Source organism: Solea solea, chromosome 2, assembly GCF_958295425.1.
Source record: "Solea solea chromosome 2, fSolSol10.1, whole genome shotgun sequence".
Classification (NCBI taxonomy): Eukaryota; Metazoa; Chordata; class Actinopteri; order Pleuronectiformes; family Soleidae; genus Solea; species Solea solea.
The window spans coordinates 24241761-24259873 of record NC_081135.1 but is presented as its reverse complement, the minus strand read 5'-3'; the positions used below and the strand labels follow the sequence as shown (position 1 = coordinate 24259873).

The 18113-nt window shown below is 38.9% G+C and overlaps 1 protein-coding gene across 4 annotated transcripts; it reads right to left on the bottom strand.

Moving 5' to 3' along the window:
- Positions 1-6226: 6226 nt before the first annotated feature.
- LOC131474370 (FAST kinase domain-containing protein 5, mitochondrial) lies at positions 6227-12141 on the bottom strand. Of its 4 annotated transcripts, none has more exons than XM_058652218.1 (2): positions 11854-12141; positions 6227-8871 (listed from the first exon to the last, which is right to left on the bottom strand). In XM_058652218.1, the coding sequence occupies exon 2, from the start codon at positions 8868-8870 to the stop codon at positions 6441-6443; it is 2430 nt and encodes an 809-aa protein (XP_058508201.1). In that variant the 5' UTR covers position 8871; positions 11854-12141; the 3' UTR covers positions 6227-6440. The 4 variants fall into 4 exon arrangements, with proteins under 4 accessions (XP_058508201.1, XP_058508176.1, XP_058508184.1 ...); XM_058652193.1 differs by lacking the exon at positions 11854-12141 and adding an exon at positions 9566-9767 and having other exon boundaries at positions 6227-8876; XM_058652201.1 differs by lacking the exon at positions 11854-12141 and adding an exon at positions 9566-9767.
- Positions 12142-18113: the final 5972 nt, after the last annotated feature.

The window sequence follows — 18113 nt, the reverse complement described above, 5'->3', positions numbered from 1 at the left end:
ATAAGCATTAAGCCACAAAGACAGAAATTATCATTTTTTTTAAAAACCTCTTCTGATCAGAAGGATCCCATAATCCATCAATCCAGAGGAATGAGGTCAGCCACTTTGGGTTTCCACATAGTCGAATCCATTAAATGTCGTGCGTGGGCTTGACAGCAGCTGTACAAATCTGTGTTGAGTAGTGCAAAGACATTACAGTGTGGGAGCCAAACTATCAAAAATGTCCTTTATTTTCACATAGTGTCATTGATTTATCTACGCCAAGATAGTGTGTGATTTCTGAGCAACCTCAAATATTTACTGTTATGTACCGTGTATGCTGTTGATGTCCCCCTGACATTTGCCAAAATTCTCTTTTTGGTAAATCTAAGAAATTGGTAGGAAAAATGCCCTCCGTGCAAACAACTCCATCAAAATGTCCTTGTTTGTCACAAGGTGGGTATGACTCAGAAAGTATTCCTGTTTGAAGGCACTGCTCCATAAATTCATACCACGGACATCGCAATAGGGCATTATTGTCGCCCGCTCCGTTGTCTTTCTGTCCCCATTGCCACGGTCATGAAAGAGAAATGTTCTACAACAATGTGCAGCGGAGCACAATGTTTTGCAGTGTCAAGGCGATGTGAGTGTACTGTAAAAATCATCTATTATTTATAAGTAGAAGTTGGGACATTGGAAAGATTTTTCAATTTCTGCAGCTTTGAGTGTTGCAGTGTTTGAATGCTGCAATCAGCATGTCTCTGCTGATGATATAATGTTGTGCAGGGAGAATTCATTTACAAACAGCACTGAGCGGAGTGGTCTCAGTATGTGTGTTAGTTCATACGCTGCTCGCTTGTTTGTCTGTCCCTATACCTGGCGTCCTGAGTGTTGAAGATAACGTAGTTAATCATCATGTAATCGTTAAGACATCACTTTAAATGCATCAACTAGGCCAACGAGGGTCTTAATTACAGAATAAAATATGAATTGCATTTAAGCAGAAAATTATTTCCATGCACTTAAGAGACAAGATTAATTTATGCTGAGGGCTACACTCGGTGGAACACCATTAATATAAAACATACATAATGCACACCTACATTTTAATGAGACATAATCTATATTGCCTGTGCAGCATTTTAGCTGTGGAGTAGTGGAACCTGTTTCTTTGCCTGCAGGTACTGCATCACCTTTTTTGTGATTTACAAATGACACTTATGTGCAACAAAAGTGTGTCATTAATAAACAATAACTGCTAACTGTTATGATATGGTGGGAAAAGCCCTTGAATTTTCCACTTTCCGACCTATGAATATTTCACAAAGTATACTTTGGTTTCGTGATACAGTGTATTTGTTTGATCACAAATTGTGGTCAATGAGTTGGTAAGTTCATTTAGAGGCTATAGAGCCATCTTTTATGTTCATATTGTATACTGCAGATCTTCTCTCTCTCGTACAATAAGTGCATTTGGTGATTCTCGCAGTATCACAGCTCTGTAAATTGCTTCACGATGTGAAAATATATATTTATATACTTTTAAGATGATCATTTTCTTTATGAATTAACTTTTTTCACAAGATTGTGTCAAGACGTGCATCTCAATAATAGCTGTTAATGAACTGTTCAGTAAGAATCAGCATGTCCCATCATGCCAGTCCTATCTTTGAAATAAGTAGAATTAGAAATGAATTTGAAACCCTGTGACTTTTCTACAGTATGACTGTAATGGCAAATTTACCTTCTCAGGAGAATCTGCCTGGTTGTCTCTGTTTGCATTATTTGTGCAGCGTTGCACTCGCTCCCTACGCATTCCAAATTTCTTGCAAGAACGAGAGGAGGCCAACAGGAGCGCAGTGTGTGAGGTTCTCTGGTGAGCCTGGGAACGGATGCAACTTTAATAGCAAAGATTCAGGCAGAAGTGAAGACGCACAAAGAATGCAAACAGAAACAGTCAGGCAGTTTCTCATGAGAACAGAACTTTGCTATTAAAATAACCTTGTATGAGAACTTCGAGTGCACTGAACATCTTTGTGCATAATGACGCTTCTACATCTGTCCTGCAAACAAAGTATCCTGAACCGCATCATTCTAAATTCTGAGCAATGTGATTGTGACTCAGCTGCTGTTAAAAGGTTTTAAGACCTAATAATTAAAGGAAAAGGTGTGACAATACAGAATATATCAGGCCAATTGCAGCCCTTAAAATGACATTGCAAGCAAAAGTATTCTTGTACAGTATATCCTTTGGGGCTGATTTCAGTGTGCAACGGAATACACATGCTGTAGATAACCTTATGTTCTTTTTTTGCATTTAAACTGTGCAATTAGTAACACAATATTGATGGTGAACCACAGCCTAGTCTTAATTAGGAGTTGGATTTTCCCTGATGGTGTAATATGAAAGGTGTCCCTTGCACTGAACTACTAACAGATAGGTATTAATTATCGCCTAACCCTGCACTTCTCCTCAGTTCTGTGGAGCAGTTTAATATATTTCTGTTCATCAGTTGTGGGTTTATAGCCCACAACTCTCACTGCTCTCTTCAACCTTCTTTCCAGCAGTAACAACAGGCAGTTTTCCACCATCTGCCCAGCACCAAATGGCAGACAAATAAAAACAGTAACAAGCTGGTGGGCACAGTGGCACAGTTAGCAGCTTTAAAAAAAAAAAGAAGCTATTTATAGCAGGATGTTTGCTAACACGTTCTCTTAATCAATGTCCATACTGTTGGTATTTCTTCTCTATTCAACTGGCTAAAGCTTTCCTGGTTGACCTTGTGATTCCACTGTGTCTTTCACTGTCATACAAACCCAGTGCAGTCTGTTATTTTAGAATCTTCTGGATATTTTTCAGCCGATCTGAAATGCCATCAGTGAAATTGTAAGTAGCCCACTACAGAAACAATACACAGGAGAGATTCTCACTGGAGAGGTGCCAGCCCAATATAATATGACATAATAAATGTGTTGTTGTTGTTGTTGCTGCAACTTTCACAGTCATGCTAAAAAAGAACCTAAAACTGACCTTGAAATACTACAATTCCCATGATTATTGAGTATCATAAAGGAATGCCCTCTCATTGGAATTGTAGTGCATTGGCTGTGCTACAAACACATCAATCCTGCTTTGAGCGGTAATGATCTGTGGGACCAAATGACTTCAGGGGGACAGCAATGTGGTTATGCAACACAATGCTGCTCACACAACTGTGGCCTTGAAATTCTCACACATAGAGTGGAGTGGGGGATCATGACAATTAGCCCTAAACAATTGTTTTCTAATACCTTTATTATTTGCTTTTTTTTTCTTTTTTTTAAAAGGATGATAAAGATGATTTATGATTACAAAAGCACATCATGTAAATATTGGGTTTCCCTTTTGCAATTATCTATGTGAGTGGAATGTTTACATATTACTTCTTTGTAATGCATTGATGTTCTTTGTGTTCCACTCCCTCTCTTAAGTGTGCCCTCATGGTAATGGGGGATCTTTTCATGAGCCAGTTGCTAATGACTATTGATTTCTACATTAATTAGCTACAGTACATTTTGAATGCCGTAACAGTATATCAGTTCCCATTCTTATATTGTCATATACACAGTATCTCTCTGTCCATGAGAAACTGTAGCTTGAGAAACTAAACAAGACATTTCTCCCAAGCACTCTTTTATCTATTTTTATGGTTGGAGTAAACAACAGTAATAAACAAAATCCAGACAAATCCTCTGTGCTCCTGAGGTGAAAAGGTTTATCCTGCGATAGACGAGAAACCAAGTACCAAGAGTTGAACTCGGTTGAGTTAATAACGATCTGTCAATAACAGCTTCTGAATGCTGAATGCAAACACTTCAGTCTTGTCTCTGCGGCTCTTGGTTTAGCAGAGTGCGTGTGTGTTTGGAATCTTAAAAGCAAGGATCCAGTCAGATAATTGAATGCCACTGAAAGGGTCAAAAATGAAGTGGTGCTGAAAAAGATAATATAGAAGCCTTTAAGAGTTCACACTGCAATATTGCGGAGGCGAGCATTTGCTGCGTCTTTCCAAAGGCAATCGCTTGCATATATCTTGTTAATCTGTACTTGTTTGTGAAGTTTAGTGACAAGACGTAGAAGTAAAGGGTTTTTACATCATTGCTTTGTCGTATTAGGATGTTTGGTTTTTTTTATACAATGAGCTAAATTCAGGAATTATAGCAGACAGACAGTTGTATATCTACAGTGAGATCACCTAGGAAATGTTGCTGCAAGCTCAGACTGCTGGGTTAGCTTCCAGGCTGGAGAAAAGCAGAAGAATTGAAATGCAAATAGGACAGGGATTACTGAGAGAGCATTCACTCTACCAGAGCCTCTTCTGTTAACTGGCGAAAGCTGTGGACACATCTGAAAAACATATCTTAGCCTAATGATTACTCTCTCTTCCCATACTTGTTTAGAAGGTAATAACTCATTAAATGTTACCTCTTTGTTCATCTCTCAGTGAGACATGAACAAAGAGGTGAACAGTTCATGCTCATGCCTGGTAGTACTCAGAATACAATATAACAACATAAGGATCCAGTCTGAGGTGATTATCAGCCCCATTAATCCGCACTCCATAATAAGCAACTACTGTATACAAGCTGTGACAGACAGTCCCTATTCAATAAACATGTTTGCCCTCATTAGAACTATATTAGAAACACACAATTTGACGTGTTAACATGTTTTTTTTCCAATACCACATTTTGTCTATCCAAAGTGTTGCATTTGTAACCAAAGAAAATGGTTCCAATGAGAAAGTGAATTATCTCAACTTCAAAAGCATGCTTCCTGCACACTCTAACATGTGAAATTTGTAGCTGCGGGGATAGCACAAACTTGAAAGAAAAAAAACGATTTCTTTTTTTTCTCTCTGATCTGTGGAGCAAAGCAGATGTGTTTATTGATTATTTGCCATCTCATTAAAATGAACTTGGTGTTACTGGATGTGTTTCTGTCTCTTTTGTTGCAAATTAGTTATCTAAAAACATACTATATACATGTATAATCACTTTGCACCCCAACCCTTTTTAATCTGAACATATTTGTGCAGAATAGTCTGTATTTATATTAATGTGAGTCACATGTAAAATGTACCGCATAAATATCAAGGATCTATGATAGGATCATTTCAGTGCTGTGGTCATGTGTACTTTCCTAGGTAGAGAGTGCCCCCTGCTGGCATATTTGAGGTATAGCAAAAGGATTCTTCTCTCTCTCTCTCATTTTGATCATGGAGCAATAGAACCTCACAGCAGCCTGAGCTAGCCTTCCTCCTGTAGCTTCCTCCACCTCCTGGATGCTGAGAGATTAGGTGCTGATTGAATATGCTTTCATTCCTCCCTTTGTGCAATTTGTCTCCCATCACTAAGTGTTGAAAGAAAAGTAAACAAGGGAAGGAGAGAAGTGAAGTTTCCTGGTATCATCAGAAGTCTGATTCCTGACCTTGTAGTCTAAAGACGAATGACTATATTATAAAATACTATTTCAATTGATCAACAATATTATGTGGTGTTATTATTATATTACAAGCCTACATTATTCAGCTAGTGTGCTATTACTGGGAGTCACCCTGGGATTAATAAAGTATTTCTAATTCTGATTGTGTATTCAGTAACAATGTAACATTTACAAGATTCCCCTGACAAAGTCATTTACTTGTTCTGTCTTCTCTTCACACACGTATCACTGCCTATCATATAAAACGCAAATATACATATACATGCACATATTACCCTACATAATCTAACCTCCACCTGAATCATATCATTACATCAATGAAACCTGCACTTATTTTACTGTGTGTTACTTTCATACCACCTCACCCCCCTTCGTTCTTTGATTGGGAATGTAAGATGATTAATAGATGTTCGGCTTTTAGGAGCTTTTAGTCGCAAAAAGCCTGCATGTATTCTGTACACTGAAATATTTGAGTGATACGGTGGTCACAAAAGGCCAAAGTTATTAATTACAGCTCGGCTTTATAATAAGCCCATCATTACAAAGATGTGGCTAGTTTTACATTTATTTTCATACTAGCTTTAAAACTGCAGTTCATAATACTTAAACAGGAATAAAGATAAATATAGATAAAACACTTTCTATTTTGGTTTTGGAAGTAAAAAAGCAAAATTTGGCAGCAAGTTTAAATTTAATTAAGAAAAGGAAATACATTCAAAATGACAAGTGTATGCTCATAAAAATGACCAGGACTGTGCATTTTTGAATACTTGTTTTTATTTATTTTCTTTTTTTAAACAAAAAGATGTCACAATTTGACTGAATCCCGAATATGTACAAAAGTCGGTGGTTGGTGGAGATAAAGCAACATTTGACCAAACATGTCCTGTGTTTTACACAAACAAAATAAGTCACTCCCAGAAATCATAGTGTCTTCATAGTTTGTGTTTTCTTTTGGCTCTAGGGGGTCCGACATTTGTTACAGATAATCATAGACTTTGCAGTGCAGGTACGCCAGCTTCTCAGTCCTGCTTTTCCTCAGCAAGGGAAACCACTCATGAGGGCTAATCTCTACAACCCTGTAACCTGCCAACTTCAAATGACGTCTTTTCATGGCATGAAGACCCAAAAGCTGCTGTGAATGACAGCAATAGTGATTCCTGCTTGAGACCTGAATTGCAAGTTTGACTCCGCCTATGTTATCGTGTGGGACCGAATCTGAGCTGCTGTGTTTAGTAAGAGTTTCTATAAGGTCACTTGTTAGATCAAGCCCTGTGTCAATCACTCTCTTTTCATCAGGCTTTCCTCCACAGATAGATATAGGCTTAGGAGAGGAAGGTTCTGAGGCACTTTTAGAGTTTGTTAGCTGTGCTATAAGTTCCTCAGTTATAATCGCTCCTTTATCTATTTTCCCCCAACCTTGGTTAAAAGTTGGTTTGTATGAACTGTTCTTAGGACATAATGTGGTTGTGTGGGATGTTGGGTTAACAGCTACTGGCTGCCCAGTGGAGTCAAGATGTACTTCCAGGTCAATGGTGCGACAGTGGGGCAGAATCATTCTCTTACATACAAATTGCTCTCCTCCAAGAAGATCTTGCAGAGCAGATTCTGCCTCCTGAATCTCAATTTTGTGGCAAATATCAGACTGCACAAACTTCCACAACTGCTCAGCAATCTCCTCCTTCATTTCGAGGCTTAGCCGCGGCCCAGTCCAGTGAGGCAACTCCAGAGCCACAGCTCCATCTAAAGTGAGCCAGTCTCTTCTCAGCTCCATCTGTGATGACTTCAGTGCTAACTGGATAAACTCAGGGCTCAAAGCTAACGAAATTAAGTCTTCAGGGAACTGTGAGACAAAGGCAAGGCCTAGTAGACCAGTAAGTAGATGTTCAGGGTATTGTTGAAACTCTGCTTTTCTCTGTCTCAAGCCTTCTGTCAGGCTTGGATAGAGGCTTGGGCTCTGAACTGGGAGAAAAGTAAATGTGCCGAAGGCCCATAGCAGTTTGCATGAGTCTTTACTCCTACAGTGTGGCACTAGTGAGGGCACTCTTTCAGCAACAGCAGTGAGGATGCTATCACTACGATAATGCAATGCCGAACAGGTCAATAGCACATGCATCAGCCCCTGGACACCCATGGTGGGAGCCCGTCGAGGAACTTCCGTTAACATGGCCTCCATCCATCCTCTGTGATACAGGTAACTGAAACGTAGGATTTTCAGCACATTCACAATGGCAAAGTCATTCATCTCTTTCACAAGAGTGTGTGCCTTATCAACAATGCATGTCAATGCATTCTGAGATATTGAGGATTGAGATTTAAAGAGCCCCAAGCATACAATTCCAATTTCTTCAGGGTAAAGTTTTTTTAAATGGCGCATGAGAAGCTGCTGTACAGGATGGATTAAGTCTACTGGACAATGTCTACCTTCTCCCATTATATACAACAGCTGAACTAATTCAGGGGGCCCCACCTGTTCTAAATGTAGATGGACTACCTCATAAAGGTGCTGCAAGAACTGGGGTACCTTCCTCCCAATACAGCCCCACAAATCAGCAGCTAATAGCAACTGGTGTAAGGTCATCTGTTTGGCCCGGCGGCTCAGCTCGGTCTCATACAGCCCAAGCACAGGATGGACAGATGGCATATCTAGCCACACAAAGGACTGCAGCACTCCCAGCAGCTGCATATCAGTGAAGAGGCGTAGGTTTTCCACAGAATATCGGAGAAGCATGGTGAAGCGCTGGTTACGCCACAGTAATGGCATCACGTCTGGGTGTAAGCGGCTGAGTTCCAAAAGAAAATGAGACACATCGGATGGCTTCATGCTGCCCTTTAAAATAGCAACTTTTTGGAGCAGTAAGTCGGCCTGCTCCCATTCCATTAGGTGAGGCCGCTGGGAAAGGTCAAGAGCCATGTCAGCATACTCTGGCCGGCATTTGTGGAAACCACGTGGCTGTACTTTGACATCTGGAGATATAGGTTTTTTGTAGTATGATGACACTGAGGGGATCTCTGGTTCAGGACTTTTGTTGAACGCTAAGTCAAGGAGTGTGTTGTTTGAACTGGAAAGGTGCCGCGAGCAACTAAGACTGTACCGATTGCTCTGTTGCCAGAAGGAAGGTACAAGAGTTGAGGAACTCCGTTCATCCTCATCATTATCTGTTTGGCTTGGGAAGGTTGCAGAATTCCGAACAAAGTGATGATATGAAGACGGGCTGCAATACAGCTTGTATTCTCCCAGGGGTGAGGCTTCCTGGCACTGAAATGTCCCCTTCCTCGTCTCCTGCTCGTCAGTCTCCTCCTCAGTTTTTCCACTGAGGTTTTGAGCCTGGGTAAAATTCTTTCTCCATCCTCGAACGTAGCGTAGCCTGGGCAATCGCTGACACAGCACTGAGGCAGCCATCATCATGCTACACTAAACAGAAAAACATGAATTTTAGTTAGCTATACAAAAATGTAATGTGTGCTCAACCACCTCAAATGCCCACTTTCAAAGTATTGATTTATTATTATTATTTATTATATTATTACATTACTGAAACCCCCCACTAGTTTCCCATTTGTTTGATATTTCTGATGCAGATGCAACTGCTTTATATTTTGGTCACTATTTGTTACGATTAACTTTATTTAAAATAAATCGTGAAAGTAATGACTTATTCAACACATCTTAAATTATTGTACTTATTTATACCTATACAATAATCACATAATTTAGACTAAGGTTGTATAATGTATCTAATTTAGAAGCATGTATGAACATTCATGAACGTTTAATTCACATATTAATCAGATAACAAATGATTAATAATAATAATCCTTCCAGTTTCAATAGGGTTCTTGCAACCTTGTTGCTCGAACCCTAATTACAAATCCTGACTGTCTCACACAGCAGATACAGGTGAAATGTTTAAAACAAATCTCAATTTAATACTGTATACTGGCGCAATAATCACGTGGACAGGTCAGAGAGATTTTATTGTTGCTATACCTCTACTGTTGTAACAATATATAAAGCATACATACATAGGTATTTTCGCATTCACTAAACAATGTTTACAAATCCCTCTCTGGTTAATAAATATGTTGCTACTGTAAACTTACCCAGACCAAAGTCTAGTGAACGCAACATAACATGTTCCCCTTTCGACAATGAGAGTTTCCCTCCGACTGCCGTCAAATAACTTAAACGTTGTTTTACTTATATTGCACAATAATATAACATTAAACTAATTTTCACCTCTACAGTGTCAGCACATGCCTGTTTTAGAAAGTCAATGCAGCGTCCACATGTAAATACCGAAAGAGGTTTAACGAACAGGAAGTGTTAGGCCAGCGAACATCAAAACGGAACTTGAGGAGACACACCTTCAAAATAAAAGAAAGTAACCATTTGTTTGCAAGACGGTGGAAACTTCGACATACCAAAAACCAGGTTGTTGCATTTTAAGATGAAAAAATTTAATTATTCTAGTTTTATGCAGTACGATAGCTCTTCTCTATTTATTCATGGCTGTAAAATATAATGTTGGACTTATATTGTTGTTTTATTGTGGTATGGCAAAAATGTCGTTTCCGTTAAGGGCAGCCATGACTGAGCAGGCGTGACCTACGGTAGCTGTGTGGGTTCAAGCTTTCAAAGCAAAGGAAAAGAAAATAACTGTTTTTAAAATATTATGGATATCTTAACATTAAGCTTACCAAAATGTATGTGTATGGATGCAACGGGATTTGTCATACACCTTTTCATAATCCTGTACCACATAAAGAAACACAACTTTTAATAATGATTGCAAACATTTGTTATTTAACAGGGTAATTGCTACTTTTAACTCACTATTGTAAACAATTGTTACTAAAATTGTAAAGAAAAGAAAGAAAAAAATACATGTTAACATATCCTAATTTTTAGCATACAGTCAAAACAGTGCTGTTTATATACAGCTTATATTAACTGAAAATGTTTTTTTCATTTCTTAATAAATAAATATTACAATTTTACAAGTTAGATTTTTTTTAACAGCATGTGAACTATCATTAACATTTAAGTCACTTATAATACATGATTAATTTCCGACCCCTCCTGTCCCAAAGCACAAATGAAAAACGAAATTATTTTTAGATTAATTTCATTTTTGAGATCATTGTATGACTTAATGAACGCTCTGAGTGACTTTAATAATATTTAGTTATATTATTAGTATCACCTCTGTTGTGATGATTCAAAATATTTTCTGTGAAAAAGCCCTAGTGCTGGGAAATTATGTGGTTTGGCAGCAAAAAAATATGCTATGTTTAAAGAATATCTGCAAGGAGTCAAGTATTACATAGTTTATTCTAGTCTAATTGCTGATGTTGAAAATGTGTGTAATCAACCATTTTATGTGTATGTGGTAATGTCCTACTTTCCTTTTACTTACCCCATGGTTTAAGAATCCTTTTTGTTTTGTTTTTTTAAATGATGGTGTTAGAAACATACATTTTGATATGCTATAAAATGTGTGTTTGTAATCCTTCAAACCTTTTATATCCATACTAAATGCTAAATATTCCAGGAATAGGTTAGAATATCAAATACAATTTATTTTGTTTCAACATATTATGTACCCTCCTGCTAAATATATGAGTGGTCTCCTTTCCAGTGGACTGACTCTGGGGTTCTTAATTGTAAGTCATTTTTAGATAAAGATAAAATAAAGATATCATGTTCACATAAAAGTTTGATTTAAGTGACAGGTGAATACAAATATGTTTCTTAACCCGATTTGCAATGTCGATCGTTTTAATTTCCTGTGCCTACAAAATAAAGATAAAGAGACTATGAGGGGCTATTTCAGTCTCTGTGTTTCCATTGGTTGACTTCACATATGACTGGGTCTAGGGGTGAAAGGTGATCTAGACTAACCAGTGGTTATAAGACAATTCTCTGCATCTATTCTAAAGGAACACTCCTCTTGTTCTTTCACTGGGAGGAGCATTGACACAATTCTTTATGTTGGTGGCAGTTACATTTGTTCTTTGCACAGATCAGGGTGTTTTTCTTATTTCATATTTAGCAAGATGTTAATGCAAATTAATCTGATACAACAAACTACTTCCATTCTTCATACAGCTGTAAAAATGAGCATGTGCTATTCAACCTTCACACAAGCTGTACTCAGCTGATATGTTATCATATGCGTTCTATTATATACGATAGATTAACTGCATCACAACATTTTTATGATAACCGTTATATCTAAAATAAAGTCTAACCTAATCGAAGGTTTTTATTTTGTTTTATTAGAGAAAACAACATCATAATCACGTTACAAAACTCTGTGGTGCATCGACATGGGTAACTGTATGTGTTTATTTCATATGTTTTCTTATTTTTAATATTAAACACATACCTCTGAATGTTTATCAACAGACTGGATCAAATAGTGAAACTTGAGAGCGGCACTTGGAGAGGAAGTAGTTGATTTATGCTAATGAAGGAGTTAGGGTTTAGCTACGCTGACTGGGAGCCGCCCTTCATTCACCACATGGTTAAACCCAGACACTACTCGCGCCACTTTCGCAATCTTACTACGATTCCCAAACTCCAAGCAAATCGTAATAGCGGCACCGGGATTATTCGATCTAGTTGTTGTTAAAATTGTTCATCCTTTTACCCCAGTTTTGCAGGTCTCCGAAACAGAGTGAGTAAACGGTAAGTCTGTACAAGTGAGTGAACATGGTGGATATTTAGAGGCTAGTGTCTTATTACGCGCATGTTGTTGGCAAGAAACCTGTTGTTAGCCTCGTCGAGAGACGCGCTAAACGTTAAGAAAGTGAAACGCTCGTTCCCGGACGCAACACTGGAGCTACAATTAAACGTTTACATTAGAGAAAAAACATTTAATGGTCAGTTTCCGCATTTGAAAACAACGTTGCAAGGGGCGCATGGCAACCTCTCCTCCATGCTTGGAGAATGAGGGAGATTTGAAAAGCTTGTGTTGCGGCTGCACCTCAACTCGGAGAAGTGAGACACGCTGGTGAAATTTGCGCGTTGCACACCTCGGTAGTAGCTCCAAGTTATATACGGGTGTGCTTATGTTGTCGGTCACATGTTGGCAGAAATAAGTTTTCGCGGAATTCTCTGCGCAGTCACTTGGAAGTGGCTTCAGAACAAAGCACGGCAGCACATGGGGTTCCAGCAGGCCGCGCGCCTTTGCTATTTTGCGAGCTGTCGAGTTAGCTGCTAACGATAATACAGCAACGAGTTGTCAAACAGCGTCAAGTTACATTGTTAATGTCTAATTAGATTGATAATATCATGCTTGGTTAACGGTTAATGTCGCTTATGTACGCAGCACATAAACACGCTGTTATTTGGCTAGTGTTAGCATTCATGAGTTGGCTACATCAGTTGAGCTAACTTAGCTAGGATACTGATTTGCTTTGAAGTGCACGGAGTTCATGTTTAGCAGACTGGCTCTGTACATCTTCTTGGCCGTTTAATCACATGGTGTGATTCAACATAGCCGACTTGGGTGTCGTATGAGATTGTTATCGGACTACATTCTACAGTGAAAGCTAACCACGCTCGCGCGACGCACGCGTTAGCCGTTGGCTAACTCATGCCTGCATCGTTGTTTTGATCGAGCCCTGGCTTATGTGCTGGACTCTACCGTAAGTTTGCAGTAGCTCGTATCATACGCTTGGTGCGCACACTCCGAATGAGCGCACGCTTCAGTTGCACCTGATGTTAGCGTAAAGCGCATTCACTCAAGTCATCTTTACGTGTGTTGGGTTATCCTACACATACATTAAACGTTCAAAATGCAGACTCCTGGGCGCCATGTTAGTGCGTGGGGGAGGGGTGTCCTAAGCGTTGTTTCAGCTCCAGGTTTCCCATTGAACTTTCAGGCAAATTGAACTCTGTATTTTCTTATTTAGATGTATTAGAGGCAGTTAACAAAACGTTATGGATCGTCACCATGACCCATATCTGCACCAAAATAAATGGTAATAGCTTTTTGGGCAGTTGACGGGGGAAGCCACAATTTCAGCGTGTTGAAGATGCAAAAGTATCATGGGTCCACTAGTCTTCTAAGCATGCAGGGACACTTTACATTCAGTTACCTGCTAATTTCTATAGAGTCTAAAGGGTTTTGGTGTAAAGTAACACACACATCAAGTTATTTACAAATTACTGTAGTTATATAAATAGTCTGAGGTACTGTAAAATTAAGACAACAACTTAGTATTAACATAACAAAGTTTACAAACACAACATAGAGATCCTTTTCTGTATGTAAGAAAACATTCTCGGTATCGGTATAAGTTGCGTGGTGCGTTCAACTGCAATTTAAGGCAGCGCTTAAACTGTTAAATATTTATTTTACCATATTTTTCATGGTGGTTTTTCTAGTCATAAATGTCCCTTGTGTCCATATGTCAAATAAGGATGTGCTATAAACCATGAAAACAAACAGGCTTAAAACTACTACTTTTCATAAAACAGGCTTTTGCCCACATAAGCATATCAATCATGTATAGTGCATTTCTGTTTATTGATGATCTGTCATTTTTACCCCTGAACTGAAGTTGCTGACACTCTCCTGATGCCATGTCTCATTTATGCTTACTTGCAGGCCGCTGGGCACAGCTCTATCTCCCCTGAAAAGCCCTTCATTGTGGATTTAAAGGCATCGTAATTCATTCTGTCAATGCAAACTTGCCATGAACAGTTAGAAGTCACTGTAGTGTCAAAGTGCTTACAGTGCAGGTAGTTTCATAATATCTACTGCAGTGAAGGCACTTTCAGCACTATTCTGATAATGTTAACTAAAGGACCTGGTTTATTTCATGCCAGTTTATGCCAGGTCTGCATAGACTGAAATACACATCTGGCACGGCCTCATCTTCATCCTGCTGTGAGGTTCTGCACCCCACTATCTCTGAGTGAAGCAACGGTCTGGAGCGAGTCCCCCTGATATTTATGAGGCATTATGCATCCTGTCACTTTGCATAATGACTTTTTGGCATTCACCAGTGCATGCAGGCTTTAAGGCTACCTAGAGTTGTATGTTTCTTTTCAAATTAAGTGGCCAACAGCTAGAAAGTACAGATCAGATTACATAAATATGATCTTTTGTTATTTTATTTTTGTGCCACTTGACTGTAGACTCTTTCCACTAGTTTTTATGCTAAGGTGCATCTAGTGCAGATAGTGAAGTAGACTAGCACCTACTGCCCTAAGTGCTCCTTCTGGCATAAAGTGCTGGGACTGTCATCTGCTCTTTTTTATTTTTTGTTTGTGTATACTCTTAATTTCAGCAGTTCTCTATTAGTTTTGCATAGTTGCGCTGCAAGAAGAAATAAGTTGTGCAAATCTATGCAAAACTGATGGTGACCTGTGTTACCATCTGAACTCTTTGATAATCCTCTATGGTGGTCAGTCACGTCCCTGGTACAGCTCTGTAATAAGGTGAAGATAGGTTTCAGTAGTATTAAAGTGCTTATAGTGCAGGTAGTTCTATAAAATTCTACTGCAGTGTGAGCACTTAAAGTACTTCTAGACATGTATCTCTTCTCAAAGACAACTGCAGGTGTAGATTGTGCACAATGGGTCTCTGGTTAGTTTTGCTGGTTTGCTTTCAGCTTCTCTCTGTACTGCTGTGCAAATCCATGCAAAACTGATCATAGAACTGAAATGAATCAAGGCAGAAATGATCCCTTTCTGTGCAGGTTGGGAGAGGTCGCAATGCTCTATATTTGTTTGGTATTGCACTTGTCCCGGCCTGTTGAGGACATGGGGAATTATTCTTCAATAGATTATCCTGTGAATCCTAAACATTGACTAAAGATACCCTTGTTTTCTCCATTTTAGTGTATTGTTCCTATATGACACCTTGTTTAAGTTATTGTTTCCTTCCTTCATCTCCCAAATGGATAAACAGAAGTCAGCCTGTTTGTAAGAAATGTTCTGAAAATAAAATGTTTTCTTTGGCCAAAGGAGTTTGTATTGTTTTATTCCCTTAAATCTCTCTCAAGAGATTGTTTCCAAAGATGTGAGATGACTTTGACTTGAGTTGTGATCCCATTTGTTGAATTTTTTCTGTATCATGAAAAAAAATCCTATTTTTACAACAATGTGAATGTATCTACAGTTACAGCCCATTTTATTAATTGTATTCTCTTATCTGGGTACCCAACCGTCTTTCTGATAATTTTAAAATTACACCAGTCACCCATGTTCTTCGCTTACAATTACCATGTTTTTTGGTTGTCTAGAAAATTACGTAATGTTTTTTTCGAGTATGTTTGAGCATAAGCATTGACGATATACTGTGCATGAAAGGTGTCAGGAATTGTGGAAAAATGTTAATTATATTCGGTGTCTTTACCCTCGGGTAGATTTTCAAAGGTTGATTGATAAATACCTACTCTTGCAGCTGTTTGTGATATCTTCCTCAACTAGGCATGCAAGTGATTATGGCAGTGGTAATTCTGTGTTTTAAAGTGGCAGAGGCTGGAGGGTTTTGTGTGAGGATTAATGTTTGAGTAGTGTAGTTATGCATTTCTCCAGCAGAGGGAGGCATATGTATACTTAAATGGCATGTCTCAGCGCAACTGGCTAATTCCAGTGTTTGTGCACTTTGAAATGTCATTCCAACTGAATAAGGAAACATTCAGACATGAACATTCCTCAAGAGAGCCCTTTTATCTAACATTATTTAATCAACTATCTTTTGCCAAGATAATCGATTAAATACAGTGCAAGTATATGTTACCAATAAGATTAATGCACCACCTATCATTCACATGTTATTAACAGAGACTCAACCTCTGGCCAACGAGCAGAGTTGTCTCTTTATTGGTCATTGTGAGGTAGAGATCCGTTCACTGGAGTGTTCACCTTTCATTGTTATGTCCTCTACTTGACAGAGAAGATAAATGGGATGCATCCAGAAAGGACACAGACTCAGAAATACATTTCTGCATGTCAGCCCATGCTGATTGCCCTGGCAACCCTAACTCTAATGTCTAGAAAATCATTTTCCTTTGTTAGACACACAACCCTGCATGATTGAGGTTTGTTATGGAGATGCCACCTGGTGTTTTATAGTTGTGTTTATGTGGCCAGCCTGCAACTGACCTGTGTCTTCATCCTACTGCTTTCAAATTCAGAATATTTAAGTAAGACACAGTAATAAATACTCATGCTCACACTAGAACACCTATGAAGTATTGCTATACCAGTGCCATTATTCAACAAATAGGCACGTGAAATTATCAAATTCATTGGCTTCATTAAACATATGGTAAATGTTGAAATTGTATAATTTTATCCAGATATAATCAATAAAGTCAATCAGAGTAGAAATCAAGTGATAATATTTTGGTAAATTAAATCTGCACACAGATGTTGCTGATTATTTCAGCATTATCTTTTGGACATTTCATCGTCGTTGTGGAAGAATATCTGTCCACGAGTTAATGGATGTAACCCTGGAAAACAAATGTTTGTGTCTGCACACATGCCAGTTGTCTTAAGCCATTCAAAAGACTCCCAAAGAAACCCAGTTCTGTCGGCACAAAGGGGATCTTTGCCTCTTGTCTTTCTGCCTTTCTGCTTGATTATGTTGTTAGTCATACAGACAGTTCCTCCCTCATCTGAGAGAACTGAGAGTTCAGTTTCCCTCTCTCAATATCTCCCCTTGTTTGCTACCCTCATCCATAGACAGATGTTATAGGAAATTGACCAGCCCTTGAACCCATAATTGCTATTGTTTAGCACAGGCTTATGAACATTTTTATATTGTGGACAAATTACCCTCACTGTCCACTGAGTTGGATGACCCACACGTCTCCCTTTTACCATCATAAATAAGACAAGCAAACATACATGCCAAGGTCCATACATCCTCTCTTTAATTATCATCTAATCAATCAAGTTTGGTTGCAGTTGGTGTTATCACCCACGGCCATTTTCTGTGGATGGCTGCAAGCCCCTCATCAACGTAACACCTGAACAACCTGATAAATAATCTTAACACAACTATGTCCACCAATAACTAGAAAATAATGTGTGCCACTTGTGATGGTTAGAAGAGTCTAAAACATAGAGAGTGTGTGCTGCTGAAATCTGGATAGCTCCTTTTTGTACTTGTGGGGTTTATTGAATATTCAGAAGGGGCTGTGTGTGTGTTGATGTTATGTCTCAGGGGATTGTTTAATTCTGCTAACAGACAGAAAAAGGCTGTGTCAGCTGTGCTGCTGAGGCTGCAGTTCACTGCTGGCATTCACTCTGATGGGGGTCTGTACCATCAGCTGACCTCTGCGAATTAACCTTGACTGTATCTCCGGGATCGTGCTCGGCCGGAGGATGAACTCTAGCTTTGCGTACGCATAGGGCACACCGCAGCTGTCAGTTTTATGCTGATGCACTTTTGAATTAGCCACGAAAAACAATTAGTTTTCGGAGCAGGTTGATCAGGAGTTTTTACAAGAAGCTTCATCACAATCTTTTGTGGCAGCACTCTTGCTGACAATGTGGCTTAAGAAGTGAGACATGGGCAGAATTCAAACAATGTCCATTCAAGATAGGACAGACTTTCTGCCGCTTGTTATACTGTACACTCTCTTGATCTTTAGCAATGTCAACATGTGCCCTTGTGAT